Below are 15,435 nucleotides of genomic sequence, written 5' to 3'. Positions count from 1 at the left end.
TGCATACATCCTAAAAACATAGTTATTGGCGACCTCGATTGCGTTTGCCAACGACTATACCTCTTTACAACTTTAGGATTTGCTCTTCACACATGGAGCAAATCCCAAACATAACCGAGCCAACGAAGCCTACGTTGATAGAGAATATTAAGTGATCCGTTGGTCTAGAATTGATTACCTGGAAACCAACGTGTTTATTATTTTGATTTAAAATATTAATGACCACAAAAACAAGCATACAAAATTATCATTTAAATCTTAAGTAGAATGGCATCATTGCTTTTACATGGAGATTATTAAAAAAAAAAACCGAAAGTATACTTTTTAAAGTTATTTTCAAAAAACAAATAGCGAACATCAAAACTCGAGTTTAATAAATCATTATCGATTATCCTGAGTAATTGTAATCATTGTAGAGCCAACTCAATTCTAAAACTTCAACACTAGAGAAATTTTTTATTCTTTTTGCATTCAAAATATTTTTACAAAAATTTCAGATAAAGTTTTTATCTTTAAAACTATCTTTTTAATGCTAAATACTTTACAAAAAGTATCTTTTTTAATAAATATTTTAAGTCTATCGAGTAAGAATTTTTTAAATACGACATCAATAATAGTGTTTATCGAAAAGAGGAACCAAAAGTATACATAACTTAAAAACTTACTCTAAATAGTAAGTACAAATAGTTTTTAAATTAACACATTAGTTGGAACGTGAGAAAGTTAGAAATAGATGAAGTATTAAACTTAAAAAAAAAAAATTTTAACAAATTTTTAAAAAGCTAAAAAAGTCGTTTTTGATATTAAAGTAATTTAAATAAACTCAAAAACTGTTTACTTATTGTAGCTTAGTATTTAATATGTTTCTTAAACTAAATGCTAATTCTGATATGAAATCGTTTTTATATCGTGATTTAATATGATAATACTTAGTAAATATTTAGTCAAGGGCAAAGATTATTAAAAAAACTAACTTTTATTTTTCCAACGAATTTTTTTACGATGTATTCTTGTGTCTAATCGTTGTTTTAGTGTCCAAAAAACCATTTGTATTATGTCTGTAAGTTGAAAAAAATAAATATAGGTGCGTTTAAACAAAACTATTAATTAAACTCACTGTAGAAGAGTTGTGTGAAGATTGTTGAAACCTTCGTTCTAAAAAATGTATGTTTTATTACGCTTTGCGTTATTTGATATTTTCAAAACAACAAATACTTTATATTGCTATAAAAGTAGTTTTTCGTATCATCTTAACTATAAGCTGAAAGTAAATAAAAAGTTTTCAAAGTTGTTTCTTATTTAAAGGTAATTTTGAATAAATTTTATCAGTATTTATATTAAAGTATCAAAATTTAATTTCTACGTGTAAATTTATATTTGTATATATAAATGTAACTTAAATGAAGACATAAATTAAAAAAGGTGTTTTATAATTACAAACAGTAAATGAGCATAATATCGTTCTAAAAATCTATGTGAAATTTTTTTTTTGTTGCAGCAAATAAATATAAAATAATTTGTAAACTTTGTTTAGTTTATCAACAGTTGTGATTTTTCTAAATTTGTTGTAACTCTTCATTAATTTCAATCCAAACATAAAAATAATGCAAAATACTGTTCCAGTGATTGTTAGTATTAGAACTTCATGATTATTGACAGCTGAAAATATTTTCTTAAATTTAATTGTAAAAAAAATTAAAAAAAGAGTTAATATATTTTATTACAGAAACCAGTTTGTACTTTATTTTACCTACAATTTCGTAAACTTTTTTTGAAAATTTTGTTTTTATTTTTCGTTCTAGCTTTAAGATTAACTGTTATTTTGTACAAAATTTTCTTAACTCATACATAATAAATCAAAGCTATAAAACTTATTATATTTTTTATGTAAAAAGCTATAGTAAAAAATTATAGACTTTACAAAATAGATACAGTTGGAATTAAGGTGTAAATTTTGTGATGTTTGAAAATAAACAAGTTAACAAACTAGAAAGATGAATAAGATTTAAAAAAAAGTTCAAAATTTATATTTTTATTCATCTTTAGGTAAAACGGTATTTAATTTTTTATACCGTGTACAAAAAGAAAGGCTAAACTTTTTAAACAAATATAAACAAATAAAAAATGTTTTATTTAAGTTTTAACTTGAGTAGTATTTATTAAAAACTTTTGTAAAGTTTAACATTTATTTTATATAAGCTAAAACGGAAGTTTAAAAATTGTTATTTAATGTATGCATTTAATAAAGTTTTTTATCGACTGTTCAAAATCCTTATGTAAAAAAATTGTTATTGTCAAAACTTGTTTTTTAATTTAAAAGAAACATACTAAAACAACTTCTAAATGGTCAGGAACATAACTTTCTTTTTCTTTTGTATATTAATTAAATTATAAATTCAAAAACAAAAAAGTCTTTTAACTGTGTGGTCTACGTATAAACAAAGTGTTGGTTAGATAATTTAATTTCTAAAACAGTTGCTTAAGTTTAAGAACTAATATAGTTCGGATCCCATTTAAGTAATAAAAAATTTGAAAATTGTCTTTTAAATTAATTTTTTAATACATAAATTCTACAACAAACTTTAAATATTTAAAAATATAAAACATTTCAAAGATTTATTTTTCTTTAAATCAAGGTTCCACGGAGAGATACTTTTTTGTTGTTTTTAATTTTAAATAAAATTGAAAACTATCTCAAATTAAAAAGAAATAAATTGTAACTTTTCTGACTTTCATATCTATAAGCTAAAAAGCTTTCACTTAAATGACTTTAAACAAATAACAAGTGATCACTTATTTAATAATAATTATCAAACAAAATGTAAGTTAATAGTCAAAAGAAATCTAGTTTTTACTAAAAAAACGATAAGTTATACCATTATTTATTAATTAATAAAAAACGTTAATTAAAATCTAAACTATTTATCAAAATGTTTTAGATAAAACAATACAATTTGAAAAAGTTGAATTATTTCTTAGACTTTTTACATTGAAATAATTTAAGTTTAACTTGTTTTTCCTTTAAGATGGGAACTGCTCAGTTTTAACCCTCAAACACAACTCCCACCCTCAAATCCAAGAACCGCTTACCGACCAAGGGTAAGGGTTAGGGGTAACAGTGACAGTAAAAAAAAAAGTTAAAAGTAAAAAAAAAAATCAATAAAACGAAAAAAAAAATCGAGTGGGAGTTGTAAGTATACTGTTTAAGATATGCTTAGTTAAAAAAATTAAATATAAAACTATCACGTAAAAAATAACTAACGTGGTTTTGTGGTAACGTAAGCGTAGCTTTTTTCACTTTTAAGTAACTCTAAACCTTTAAAAGCTCGATAAAAAGTTTTGACACAGTAAAACGAAGCAGATTCTAGATTGTCAATGTAGAACGTAAAGTAACCATATAGTGTTATGTTCGAACATGAGATCTAGAAGCATTATTTTATAAAAAACGAACAAACAAAAAGTTTTAAAACAATTAACGATTCTAAATAAGTTCAAATACGAACATTATAATAAAATATTACAAGAGTTTGAATATCTAAAGCATACATTGGCAAATTACACCCCGTGTCAGATCTACCAAGCAGAAATATACGGATCGATTCATCACTTTAAAATGACAATGTATTTTATTATCAAAATTTGTATCATAACTTGAGTTAATATTTGGATTTATATTGCTGGAACTCAAAAATCTTTTATAGTTTCAATTTCTCTAAAAAGAAAATTTTTTTAAAGAAAGTTCACAAACTTCAAGCAGTTCAAGATATACTTCTATTTACTTAATCCGGCTTGCAAAAAGCTTACTATATTAAATTTGACCCATTTTAATTATAAAAATTATTTTAAACCCTAAAACGATCTTAATATCTGAAGGATCCTAAAAGGTTATTGTTTTAAATAGTTTTTCACATAATTGTGTGTTATAAACTAAAATAATACAATAACTTAACTAAATAAATAGTACTTTTTAGATGTCTAAAAACTATAATGATAAGGCGTACTCTAAGCTTTTTACATTTAACTTTAAGTACAAATACTTTTTTTAAGATTTGTATATAAAACAAAAAACTACTTTTTTAATGAATTTTTTCGGAAACAAATTTCTTTTTTTATTCTTTAAATGGTATGTACAGTACAGTGTAGATTCATTGTAGGTCTGAGCTGTAAAATAAACAAATTTATGTAATAAAAAAGTAAGTTATTTAGAAACATATCTTGTAATATTTGCTAAAAACTTTTAATAATCACTAAAGTAAACACTTAGATTAGTTGTGTAAACAAAAAATCATGATCTTATGTAAGCTTTCACTTTGAAATTATAGATTTCATAGATCAGTGGTCTTCAAATTTTTCAAAAGCTGTGCACACTAAATTAAAGGAAAATAAATTCTGTGCACACTAGGCTATAAAAATTTCTAGTTTTTTTTTAAAGTTTACTACTATTTTTTATGTTTAGAGTGCCTTAGTATAAAAACAACGGTTTAAAAACTGTTATTTTATGTTATAATTTTCCTTTTCCCATAGATATAGACAAAACACATCAACTAAAAAAAATTAATCTTACTAAATTTTCTGTGCACAGTAAAAAATATTTCTATGCACACTTTGACGACCACTGTGATACAGGTGGTAAGAGAAATTAATGTTTTTATAAATTATAAAGCTGAAAATGACATACTTAATATATAATATTTTTAATTTTTGTTGTTCAGCAATGTGTTTAGTAGTAATCTAAATATAATTTTGTTATACAAAATAAGTTTGTCGGACTTATAATTTTGCTTATTGTAGTTATTACTACTTATAGAAAATATTCTTTTTATACATGTATTGTAGTTATTATTATAGATAAACAACCAAGTAGCTTAGAAAGTAAATAAATTCATATATACATCAAAAGTTGTAAAAAAAGTTTAAGTTATTAGTGCTTGACTAGTTAAACTGGAGCTAAATATTTATTTGATTATTTAACAAATAATAGATTTATACGACTGTTTCGTATATGAGATATATTATCCCATTTAGCTTTACTGAGGAGTATATGGGATAATATATCTAATATACGAAACGATCATATAAACCCATTGTTTTTTATATAATCAAATATACATATAGTCTATCGCTAAAAAACGAAGAAATGCAAACCTTACTTTTAAACCTTAAATAGTAGATAATGATAAGCAAATTACTTTTTACTTTAGAATTTAGTAAAATAAATTCTATTTTTTCATTGTTTCCTTTACAAATATTGTCTAAGGCAGTAACTGAAATATTTACTTCAAAGTAGTTTCTACCGACTACAGTAATTTTTGTTGTAGGAGGGCTAAGATATCCTGAAACATTTTAATAAATTTGTTTAAATTTGAAAGCAATAAACTTGGGAATATTAAATTGTTAAGGTGGTTTTAACTATCTTTATGTTTAACGAATTTTTATATATATTTATTAAAGAAAATGTTGTTTTCCAATTAAACTTTAAAGAAAAAAATGTTACTGTACTTTAAATGTTTGTTTTTTTAATTATTGCTTACCACATTAAGCACATTTTAAAAGTTTTGAATATAAATATTAAAATTTTAATAAAAAAAAATTTTAAATAACATTTTACTTTTCAAAAATTTATAAACTTCAAAATTTAAAAATAGTTAGAAAGCTTGAAGCATTTCAAAACTAAAATTACTGCACTAGATTAAATGTAAGGCTTAAGTCCAACGTATTGTAGTTTATTACAGCTTTAATTATTTTAGTTTACTTTTATAGTTGAAAAACTAACCTCTCACGAAATAGCTTTTTTGTAATGAAAAAATAATAAAACAAAAAACTATAACGTATTTCATTTTTAAATTTTTACGGGTTGTTTTTGAATTTCATAACTTAAAAACCTTAAAAAACTAAGTGCTAACTATTGACGTTCTGAGTAAAACAAACAGCTTCATTTGTAGTTATATTTAAAAGTTACCTCAAAAAATACTTTAAATGAGATTAATTTTATAAGTTGTTTATAGTTATAAGTATTTAAATTAGCTTAAAAATATGGTAGTGGTTTGTTACAGTATTTAGTATCAAGTCAACATGAATTGAAAATGACTAAACAAACATTTAACATAGTAGAACAATTCGTAGTACAACGAGTAATAGTTTTATATTAGTCTATAGTGCTTTATGAGAAACGAAAATTATGTTAATATTTAAACTAATAAAAGTATTTTTTTGTTATAGCGCTACCAAGCGATATAAGTTCTTAACCTTAGACCTATTTTTACAGACAAATAATTCTTAATATAATGATGTATATATATTTAAAATTTGTCAAAAAGCTTTATTACAATCAATCTGAAATTTCATAAAAATATAGAAAAAAAAAACAATGTTTATTTGTCCTGGACAAGACATTAAACTATATTCTGGTGTACGACTTGATAACTTAAAGGATTTTTCGTACACCAGGTCCTTAGACTAAAGTTTTCTTACGCGTTTTTTCTTCCTTAAATAAACATTAATACTCTACAGTTAGTTTTAAATATTATATTATTGTTGTTGTCCACTAGTTAGTTAATTTATCGAAAACAACTTAAAACTATCTTTGAATTTTACAAACTAAAAATTTATAATTTTGAAATTAAAAAAAACTCTTTTTCATATTTAGTTTTAATAGAACTTACAATTTATTCATTTGTAAATAAATCTGATATACACATACAGAAAAAAAATAGTATAATAACTAAAAAATACTTAAAAAAGCTAAAAACATCTCGTTTGGTTTTGTAAATGGTTTTTTAATAAAATAAAAGAAATCTAATGACATTTAAATAGCAATGTTTTACTAATATCTTAATTATTTCTCTACATAGTTTCTTCTTCTTCAAAAAAAGTTGTGTATTATAAGTGTTATTTGTTTTTTTACATGTATCTGGTATTTAATAGTGTGAGAACTACTTATTGTGACCGAGTAACTTACATCAAAAAAAGTATAAGAATATACTAAACAATTTTAATTTTTTGTACTTATAAGCACATAGACCTGTAGATCTTGTTAGAATCGGTTGTGCTCTAAGTTAATGCTTAGTTTATGTTTATTTTTACATATATAAAATGAAATTTTACCACTTCTCCTTTTTTTTATTATTGACTTTTTATTGCGTTTTTCTTGGTTGTTCTTGTAGAGAGGGCATAAAGAAAAATGTAAACGATTAAAAAAATCGAATTCTTTGGGAGGAGACGGGGTGTGGTGCCCGTGGTAGACTATGGTTTCCTTGGGTAATATATGCAGTAATGGGTTTAAAAAAAAGTGCATACCATTTTTTCTTTAAGAGTTATTTTCTTTATTTAATTTAAGTAAAAAAAAACAAAATTCAATTATATTGATCTTAAAGTTAAGTTTCATTAAAGTTTTAATTAAAACTTATCTAAGTTATTTGCAATATATATGGTGTGAAGCTTGATGACCGAAAAGTCTTTCTCCACACCAATTATTGATCATTGTTGTGAGCGTTCACATTTTTCGTTTTAATCGAGTTAAATTTGTCCGGACAAGACGTTAAAAGGTATCCGTGGTGTGCGACTCGATAACCGCAAGGTTTTTTTTGTGCACCAGGTCCTAGGACCAAATATTTTGAGTGTCTTGTTTTTTGTCATTTAACAAACTATACTTAAATTTAATTTATTTTAAGTCGCTGGTGTAGATAGTTTGAAGAAAATTACGTACAAAAGTAAATTTGTCATATCTTAAAGAAAGATACCTTAAAATTTTTTTAAATATTTGTCAGAACAACATTTTAGTCGCAGTTAGTTTGTTTAAATGAATAAGTTTAGTGATATATAAACTCTTAAAAAGTTAATTGTTGAATGCAATTTATAATTAAATAGTTATGTATAGTTTTAGGGTGTTTATAACTTTACTAGTAACTATCTATTAAAGTGATTTAATTGATATTTATTTTTAATTGTAGCTGTACTTGCAAACTAATTTTGTCAAAAATCTTAAACAAAACTCAAAGAAAAAAATTGGCTTTAGTTTAGTATAAACGCTTTTAAGAATTATTTTATTTGAAGCACATGTTTAACGATAACACATTTTCAAATTGTACATTTATATTTCTTAAAAAAAGTTTGAGCAGTTTCAGGATAAACTTTTTTAACCCTTTTTAAAAAAGTTTTGTTTTATAGTTTTTTTTCATCACCACCTTGATTGACTTAAGAAAATAGTTCTGTAAAAAAAAAATTAAGTCATAATAATCATCACAATTTATCAGTTCTAAAAACTTAAGCTGATATTTCAAAGTAATAAGACATGTAGTCTTTTTGAACTTCTAATTGTGAATTTAGATAGTTTAATTTAAAGTTAATTAAGTTACTACCATTATAATTGAAGTAGTAAAGTTGATCTTAGAATTACTTCATGACAAGTTTTCTCAACTATAAAAACATAAAAGTTAAGAATTAAAAAAAAAGCCTGAAAAAAATCTTATATTTATTCTCATTTTAAATAAACTACATATGTTTTTAAAGTATTTCACAAACTATCCAAGTATGTAGCAAGTTATTTTTTTCTTTCAAGTTAGTTAAAACTTGCTTTTTTTTTAATATGATACATTATTGATTATCTGAACCAAAAAAAACTTATTCACAGATATCATTTATATTCTCTTAAAGGTCGTTGTACTTGTTTTTTAAATGTAGAAACAAACAGCTGGATTGAAAATTTATAATAAACTTAGAGTCAAGCAGCTGATAAAAATAATAGAAAATTCCATCATAAAATTTATTGAAACACTAGTTTAAAAAATAGTATCAGTCACAGAAAAAGGTGAAATAATTGCATATAAATGACTACAAAAAAAGTGAAAACTAAGTAGCAAGAGAAGTTTAGAATTATAATGCACGTATTTTATTAGAAAAACATTGCACTGTTATCTCTGAAAACTTTTTCAACTCTTAATTGAGATTTAAAATTGAGAATAAAAAAATATTTAATTGATTAACTAAAAAAATTTAAGACTAAAATAAAACGTTTTTTAAAGATATTTTATGTATTTATTAAAGTATTAATAATGACTTTTACAAAATAACATATGCAAATTATATACTCAAAAAAATAAAACTAAACAGTTTATATAGCTTAAAATAAGTATTAATTATTGTAAACATTACTTCATGAAAAAAGCACTAACTTAATAAACTTTTAGTACAGCTCGAATTAGTTAAAATAAGTAAAAACTTTAAAGTTATTTACAAAATATACAAGTTTACAGAAGCTATGTGTTCTCGAACACATAAAAAAAAAAACAGAAAAATTAAAAAATATTCTATAAGAAAATAAACATATTGATGAAATATAAAAACTATGTCTTGGTTGTCAAGTCAGTATAGGCGGCCTGTAAGTGAAAACAACAAAATTTATTTAGAAAAACAACAAAAATATAAACTAATAAAATTCAGTAATATAATTATCATATCTGTCATTTATAAATGATTAGTAGACATGCTTTATTAAAGTAAAAAAATGAATTTTTTATAGGTAATTAATTTGTGTAACCGTAAATTGTAGTATCTAAAAATTTGAAATTCTCAAAAAACATTAGACATAACTTAGTTTGTATATATAACCTACTAGTTTTAATTAAAAGCATGTTATTTTTTACAAAATTAATTAAACAGTTTAACGATTAAAAAAAACTTTATCAAGGTGTTCTTGGAAAATTACAATTGATTAGTTGTTCAATACTTTTTAAGGTAGAATAAACAAAATTACTAGTAAATATAAACAACTACTTAGTAAGTAGAAAAAAACTAACATTTTTTTGATCTTCGGTCGAGAATGTTATTTCAGCAACTATAACTTTTTTTTCAAGTTGAGCCTGTTAAGTATATAAATATTTTACAAAAAATATTAAGTTAACAAAAAAATTTACACGTTTAAGAAAAAAAATTGAATTTTTCATCAATAGTTATTAATATTTTAAATACAATTTAAACGATGTCAATGTAATTTAATAAACTAGTGTCTGAAAATTCAATATATTAAACTATTAATCAAAAATTACACTAAAACTATTTTTAAGCGATTGAAATTAGTACAATGATAAATTGTGTATAAAAATTTCATTTAATCAATTAACAGTATATAAATTTGGTAGAATGTGTTTGATTTTTGAATTTATAAAACTTTTTATGCATCAGAATTTAGATAATTGTCTTTTTTATAGTAAATTACTCCATTAAAATTTGTAATAACAAAAAATAATTACTTTAAACAATGTTTGTATATCTGTAGACTCAATAAATTATTTTGAAACAAAACTTTTAAATAACATTTAAAATAAGTTGTCCAAACTATGACTTGTTTTAAAGTCGTATCATTTACTACTTATAAATATAAAACCGGTCTCAGTCTACCGAAGACTTGTGGTCTGATGATCGAATTGGTATGATCGAACCTATGTTAACTATTTTTATTAAAAATACTTAATAAATATAAATTTGGTAAATTAATTTTACATCAGGATTTTAAAAACTCATTTACACAACCGTCCACAGGTTTAAAATATGATTATTTTTTAAATTTGTTATCTCCCCTAAAATGATATTAGACATTTACTTTTTTAGGATTTTGTTGAAAAAGAACTGGTTCTATGTTACAGGTAAGATAACCTTAAAAAGTATATACTAAACATCTTATAATTTGAAAATCCAACAAAACTTATAAGCTAGAAGTATAAAACCACCTTTACTTACAACTAGCAGCAAAAAGGTACAAACAAACATAAACAATTTAATTTAGATTTTAACAAAGAATATTAAAAAAAAAAACCATCTAATGATACTTAGCTGTGTACAACTTATTTGTCATATAAAATTTTGATAGTATAACAACAAGATTAAAACTGGTATAACTATTTTCAAACCACTTCATACAGTTTAGTAGTTGCCAAACTAAAAAAGCGATGTGTCATACTTCATGACAAATTTTTTGATGCATAACATACTTATCTCATAAAATCGATGGTTTGTAAAAACCCAAGTATAGTGAAAATAGTTTATAAATAATATTTTTAAATACTTTCAAAAAATTTAAAGCTGCTTCACAAATTTCTTGGATTAAACAACACTACTTAACTAATATATACTGTAATTTTGGCATAAAATACTGTTAATCAAGAAATACTATGAAAACAATTAATTAATTACTCTAATTTTATAAGCTTTCAGCATGCAATTAATGAAAATTGTTTTTTTAATTAATATTTTATTTTGTTTTAAAATTCATACTTTTATCGAGTATACTTACAAGACTTTTATTCGAGTTCCCAAAAAATAAGTTGCAACAGCTAAAACATATTTTAAACTAGTTCTGACTCTTATAATTGAATATTAGAGGAAACAATTCTGAAATGTTTTAATCTTGAAAAACTAACTAAAATCAACTAATAGATTGCAAACTAAAAAAAAACTACAAATTTGAAAACAATAAAAAAATTGTACCTACTGATTGAGCAGAACCTGTTATATACAGCATACTATAATTACATATTGCAATTCTAATAATTGATAGCAAATTATTTCAAACACTCATGTTCAATCCTGAACTCTGCACAATTAATTTTGCGAATTTGCTACAAAAATTGCAAGTGCGACCTCTTGTGGCACGATTTCTTCACCAAGCACCCCTCGCATGACATCAAACGACTTTGTTCGGATGGACGACAGCAGCGGTCTGTTGATGAAGCGACCTGATTGGACAGTTCTTCTGCGGCCGATCATGGACATCAGAGGGCGCCTCGGAGCAGGTGTCGGGATTTCAGGCGGACTTTCGGGCGGCCCAACAATCAAGTTTTCACCCTTTCGGGTTATAAGATAATAAATAAAAAGTAATAAATTAAAAACAGTTAAAAGCTTTGTGCTTACTATTGAGCAGACTTCACTATACTGTATTATTTTTTATGCAGCACATTACAATTACATAACGTTTAAATATCAAAATAAAATTATTCCACGGTCAATGCTGAACTCCGCACAATTAATTTTGCAAATTCGCTCCCAATCTGCCTCATTCTGACCTCTTCGGGCGCAATCACACCCCGAATAATATCGAATGATCTTTTGAGGGCAACGGCGTTTTCCATCAGTTCAAAGGTGGTTGACAGCACGGCAGGCCTGCGACGGAAGCCAATTGATTCGAGGGCATGTCTGCGGGCCATCATGGACAGGACGGGGTTTCAAGTGGATCAATTATCAAGTTTTCACCCTTTTCGGGTCATGAGGTATATCAATGACATTTATTTACATACTTGAATAAAACATGTCTAGTAGCATACACTTTAAAAAAATGTATTCCTGTCCCGAGTATTGTTTTCAAGTCGTTTTATTTTAAACTATTTTTACTTGTTTTGTAATATTAAGGTTATATTAAGTACAGGTGTACACATAAATCGCATGTTTTTTGACTATTTATTTACTGTACAATTTTAAAGTCTTTAGAAATATACAAATTCATAAAACACTAAATGAAAACTATGAAACTTGTACTATGTTGTTAAACTTTAAAATTAAAAAACGTTTATAAAAAAAGAAAAATAAAAACTATGTGGTACCCATGTACATAAACTAGTTTTAGTGATAAGAAAACATAAGTATGTCATTATTTAAACCTCATTATAACTAACGGTGCTACAGAACTATTTATAACACAAGTACCTTTATTTTAATAGACTTTGGTCCATTTTTGGTGATTTGAGCGGCAGACCTGACTATTTTAACGTCAGTTTTCCAATTATTCAGCACTTTGCTAAGATGAACCAGTAAAATAAACCTATATCAAAAAGAAAGATATCATTAAAACATCTGTATTTAAATCAATATAAATGTTTTTATAAACCATTTTGTTTTAAACAGGGCTTGAGTTTTATCGGAGTACAAGGTTTACCTTGTTCATATGAGAAAGTAAAACTAATTTAAACAATTTTTATTTCAAAAATGCTAGAAAATACGACAAAAAAAAAAAGAACTTAATGTGTGATTTAACTAATTCACTACAAACCAACTAGATATTAAAAGTTTAAAGGTTAATTAAATTATTCAGTTTAAATAATAATAAGTTCTATAGTACGTCTCTTCTATAATTTTTAACTTTGGTAATAGTTAGTATACAGGTAACTAGTTTCTAAGACAAAAGCTAAGAAACAAAGCAAACTTTTGAAGTTAGTTATTAAAAATTCTTGTCTTAAAAGTTTAGTAAGACTAAAAAGGTTTATTAGTAATGATATAAGTTAATCTATTATTTCAAAAGTATTTAACTAAATACTTTTCAAGAATGATTAAGTTGGTTTTTCCATTTTCATACAGCACAGTGTAGTTGTTGACTAAACTTTCTTTATTGTGATTACTATTATCCAGATCCTTTAAATTAAAACTAAATTTAAAACTAAAAACTAGCAGTTTTGTACTGTACTTGAAAAAAATTGATGTAAATAAATAATAAATGTATTCTTATAAATAGTGTTTATTAAGGTTTTTATAAATAACCCTTTAGTAAAACGTTTTATCAAATAATTGATTTATTAAAAATTATATCTAAGCAGGTCAACCTTAATTTGTTATTATAAAGTAAGCTTTATTAGATTATTAACTTTTATAAACACATAGTAGCTACAGGTTTACATTATACTGTTTGATCGAAGTTTGTACATACTTACACATTGCTATGGAAACTTCTAATAAACTTAAAATGTTCTCGTAATGAATTGATGTTAAGCAACAAGTTTGATTGATAACTTCTTCTGCGATACAGTGTTTCTATTTACAAATAATCTCTAAAACTACTAACACAAATGACTACAACTTACAAGAGAAAAAATAATTTAAGTATGTTTATTAAAATAATTTACTTTTATTTACTAAAGTCAAATTTTCTAAAATCTAACTCCTAAAAATTAACTAACAAAAAACAGATACAATCTTATACTTTACATAAAGATAGTTACACAATTGTGCGAGAAAATTCGAGATTTAATAATATTGAAGATAATATTTCTATGTTGCCCAGGACAAGACGTTAAAAGGTATCCGTGGTGTGCGACTCGACAAGGTTCTTCGTGCACCAGGTCCAAAGACCAAATATTTTTGTCGTTCAATAAACTATATATATTTTCTAAATTGCAGAAACCAACTGCCATTCATTTTAGTATAAAACAAAAAGAAATTTTAAATAATTGCTACCTTTAAAAAAATATTAGAATCTTAGTATTTTAATACTTTACCTATTAAAAAAAATATACAGTCAAACTTAAATAAGTACTTATTTCAAATTATGAAAAATATATCTACAAATAAACACTCACAGAAAGAATGACGTATCCCTGCGCCTTGCTCGAATTGAACGGTGTGATGACCCTGGTATTTTTATCAATGAACCTGGTCGGACGCACTCTCTTCACGTGAGTTTTTGAACGATTGTCCGTAGCTCTGAACAACGAAATACATTATTATTTGTTAATTGTTTAGTCAAAAAAAAACAATTTTATTTAAAAGCTAAGTTTGACTAGAAGCTTTATTTCATCATTATGTTATATCAGTTATTAAACTGTTTATTAATTCTATCTATAAAACAGTTCTTAAACCTTTTAAAAATTGTTTTGACGTTTTAAAACAAAAATTATTAAATATTCAATATATGAAACAAATTATCGATATACAAACAAACTAACTCCTGTATACCGGCCATGGCATCGTGGACGGCGTCAAGCGCCCCACTTACGGGTTTCGTTACCACGCCAACCAGACCCACCCCCATCCCCTTGAAAAGTCCCTTCGCCCCGTCCTCTCTCACCCCCTCTATCGGTTTTTTCACCAAACCTGTGGCTCCGTCAAGAACTCCCTGGAAAATTTATTTAATTTAAAAACAGCACTGAACATATAATATCATGACATAACTGATAAATAAGATAAACAAATAAGTAATAAATAAATATATCAAAAAGTTATACATCATATCAATCACTAAAAAATAATATATATGTTTGTGTTTGGCTAATCACCAGATACGAGTGAAAACAAAGTTAAAATTTAAACATGTCAACCGGGAAGCTATTATTAGAATTCGAGTGAAAACATCTAGTAACTACATCTAAAAACTAAACAAGTTTCAAACCGAGAATAGATTGACGCCGGATCTGACGAACTTTCCTGCCACCCCGCCTCCCTGGTGCTTGTTCTGCTTCTCTGTCCTCTTCTGTTGGTACTTGTCGTCCATCGTCAGCATGGCCGCTCCCTTCCCGAGCGCCCCCGTGATCTTCGTAAGCGCTCCCGCCGTTCCCCCTTGAATATTGTTTGTCAAGTGATAATAAACAGAACGAGAACTTAAGTAATATATATATATGTGAAAAGTCTGTTATCATTTTTTATTAAAGAATATGAAGTTGAAAAATTTTAAAATTTTTC

General features: G+C 25.1%; 1 protein-coding gene across 3 annotated transcripts in view; it reads right to left on the bottom strand.

Moving 5' to 3' along the window:
• Window positions 1-9,191: 9,191 nt before the first annotated feature.
• Window positions 9,192-15,435, bottom strand: part of LOC145843362 (intermembrane lipid transfer protein VPS13A-like) — a 52,089-nt gene continuing 45,845 nt past the window's right edge. For 2 of the 3 annotated variants that reach the window (XM_082950828.1, XM_082950829.1), the window contains 8 exons: window positions 15,146-15,312; window positions 14,703-14,872; window positions 14,337-14,460; window positions 13,301-13,395; window positions 12,694-12,808; window positions 11,635-11,838; window positions 9,795-9,857; window positions 9,192-9,374 (listed from right to left, as the gene is read on the bottom strand). In XM_082950828.1, coding sequence (XP_082806954.1) covers window positions 9,342-9,374; window positions 9,795-9,857; window positions 11,635-11,838; window positions 12,694-12,808; window positions 13,301-13,395; window positions 14,337-14,460; window positions 14,703-14,872; window positions 15,146-15,312 — 971 coding nt within the window. In that variant the 3' untranslated portion in view covers window positions 9,192-9,341. The remainder of the gene's footprint in view (window positions 9,375-9,794; window positions 9,858-11,634; window positions 11,839-12,693; window positions 12,809-13,300; window positions 13,396-14,336; window positions 14,461-14,702; window positions 14,873-15,145; window positions 15,313-15,435) is intronic. The other variant, XM_082950830.1, reaches the window with a different exon arrangement.

The sequence above is a fragment of the Thalia democratica genome, chromosome 8 (assembly GCF_965202585.1).
Source record: "Thalia democratica chromosome 8, ktThaDemo2.hap1.1, whole genome shotgun sequence".
NCBI lineage: Eukaryota > Metazoa > Chordata > Thaliacea > Salpida > Salpidae > Thalia > Thalia democratica.
This window is presented reverse-complemented; position numbering and strand designations above follow the sequence as displayed.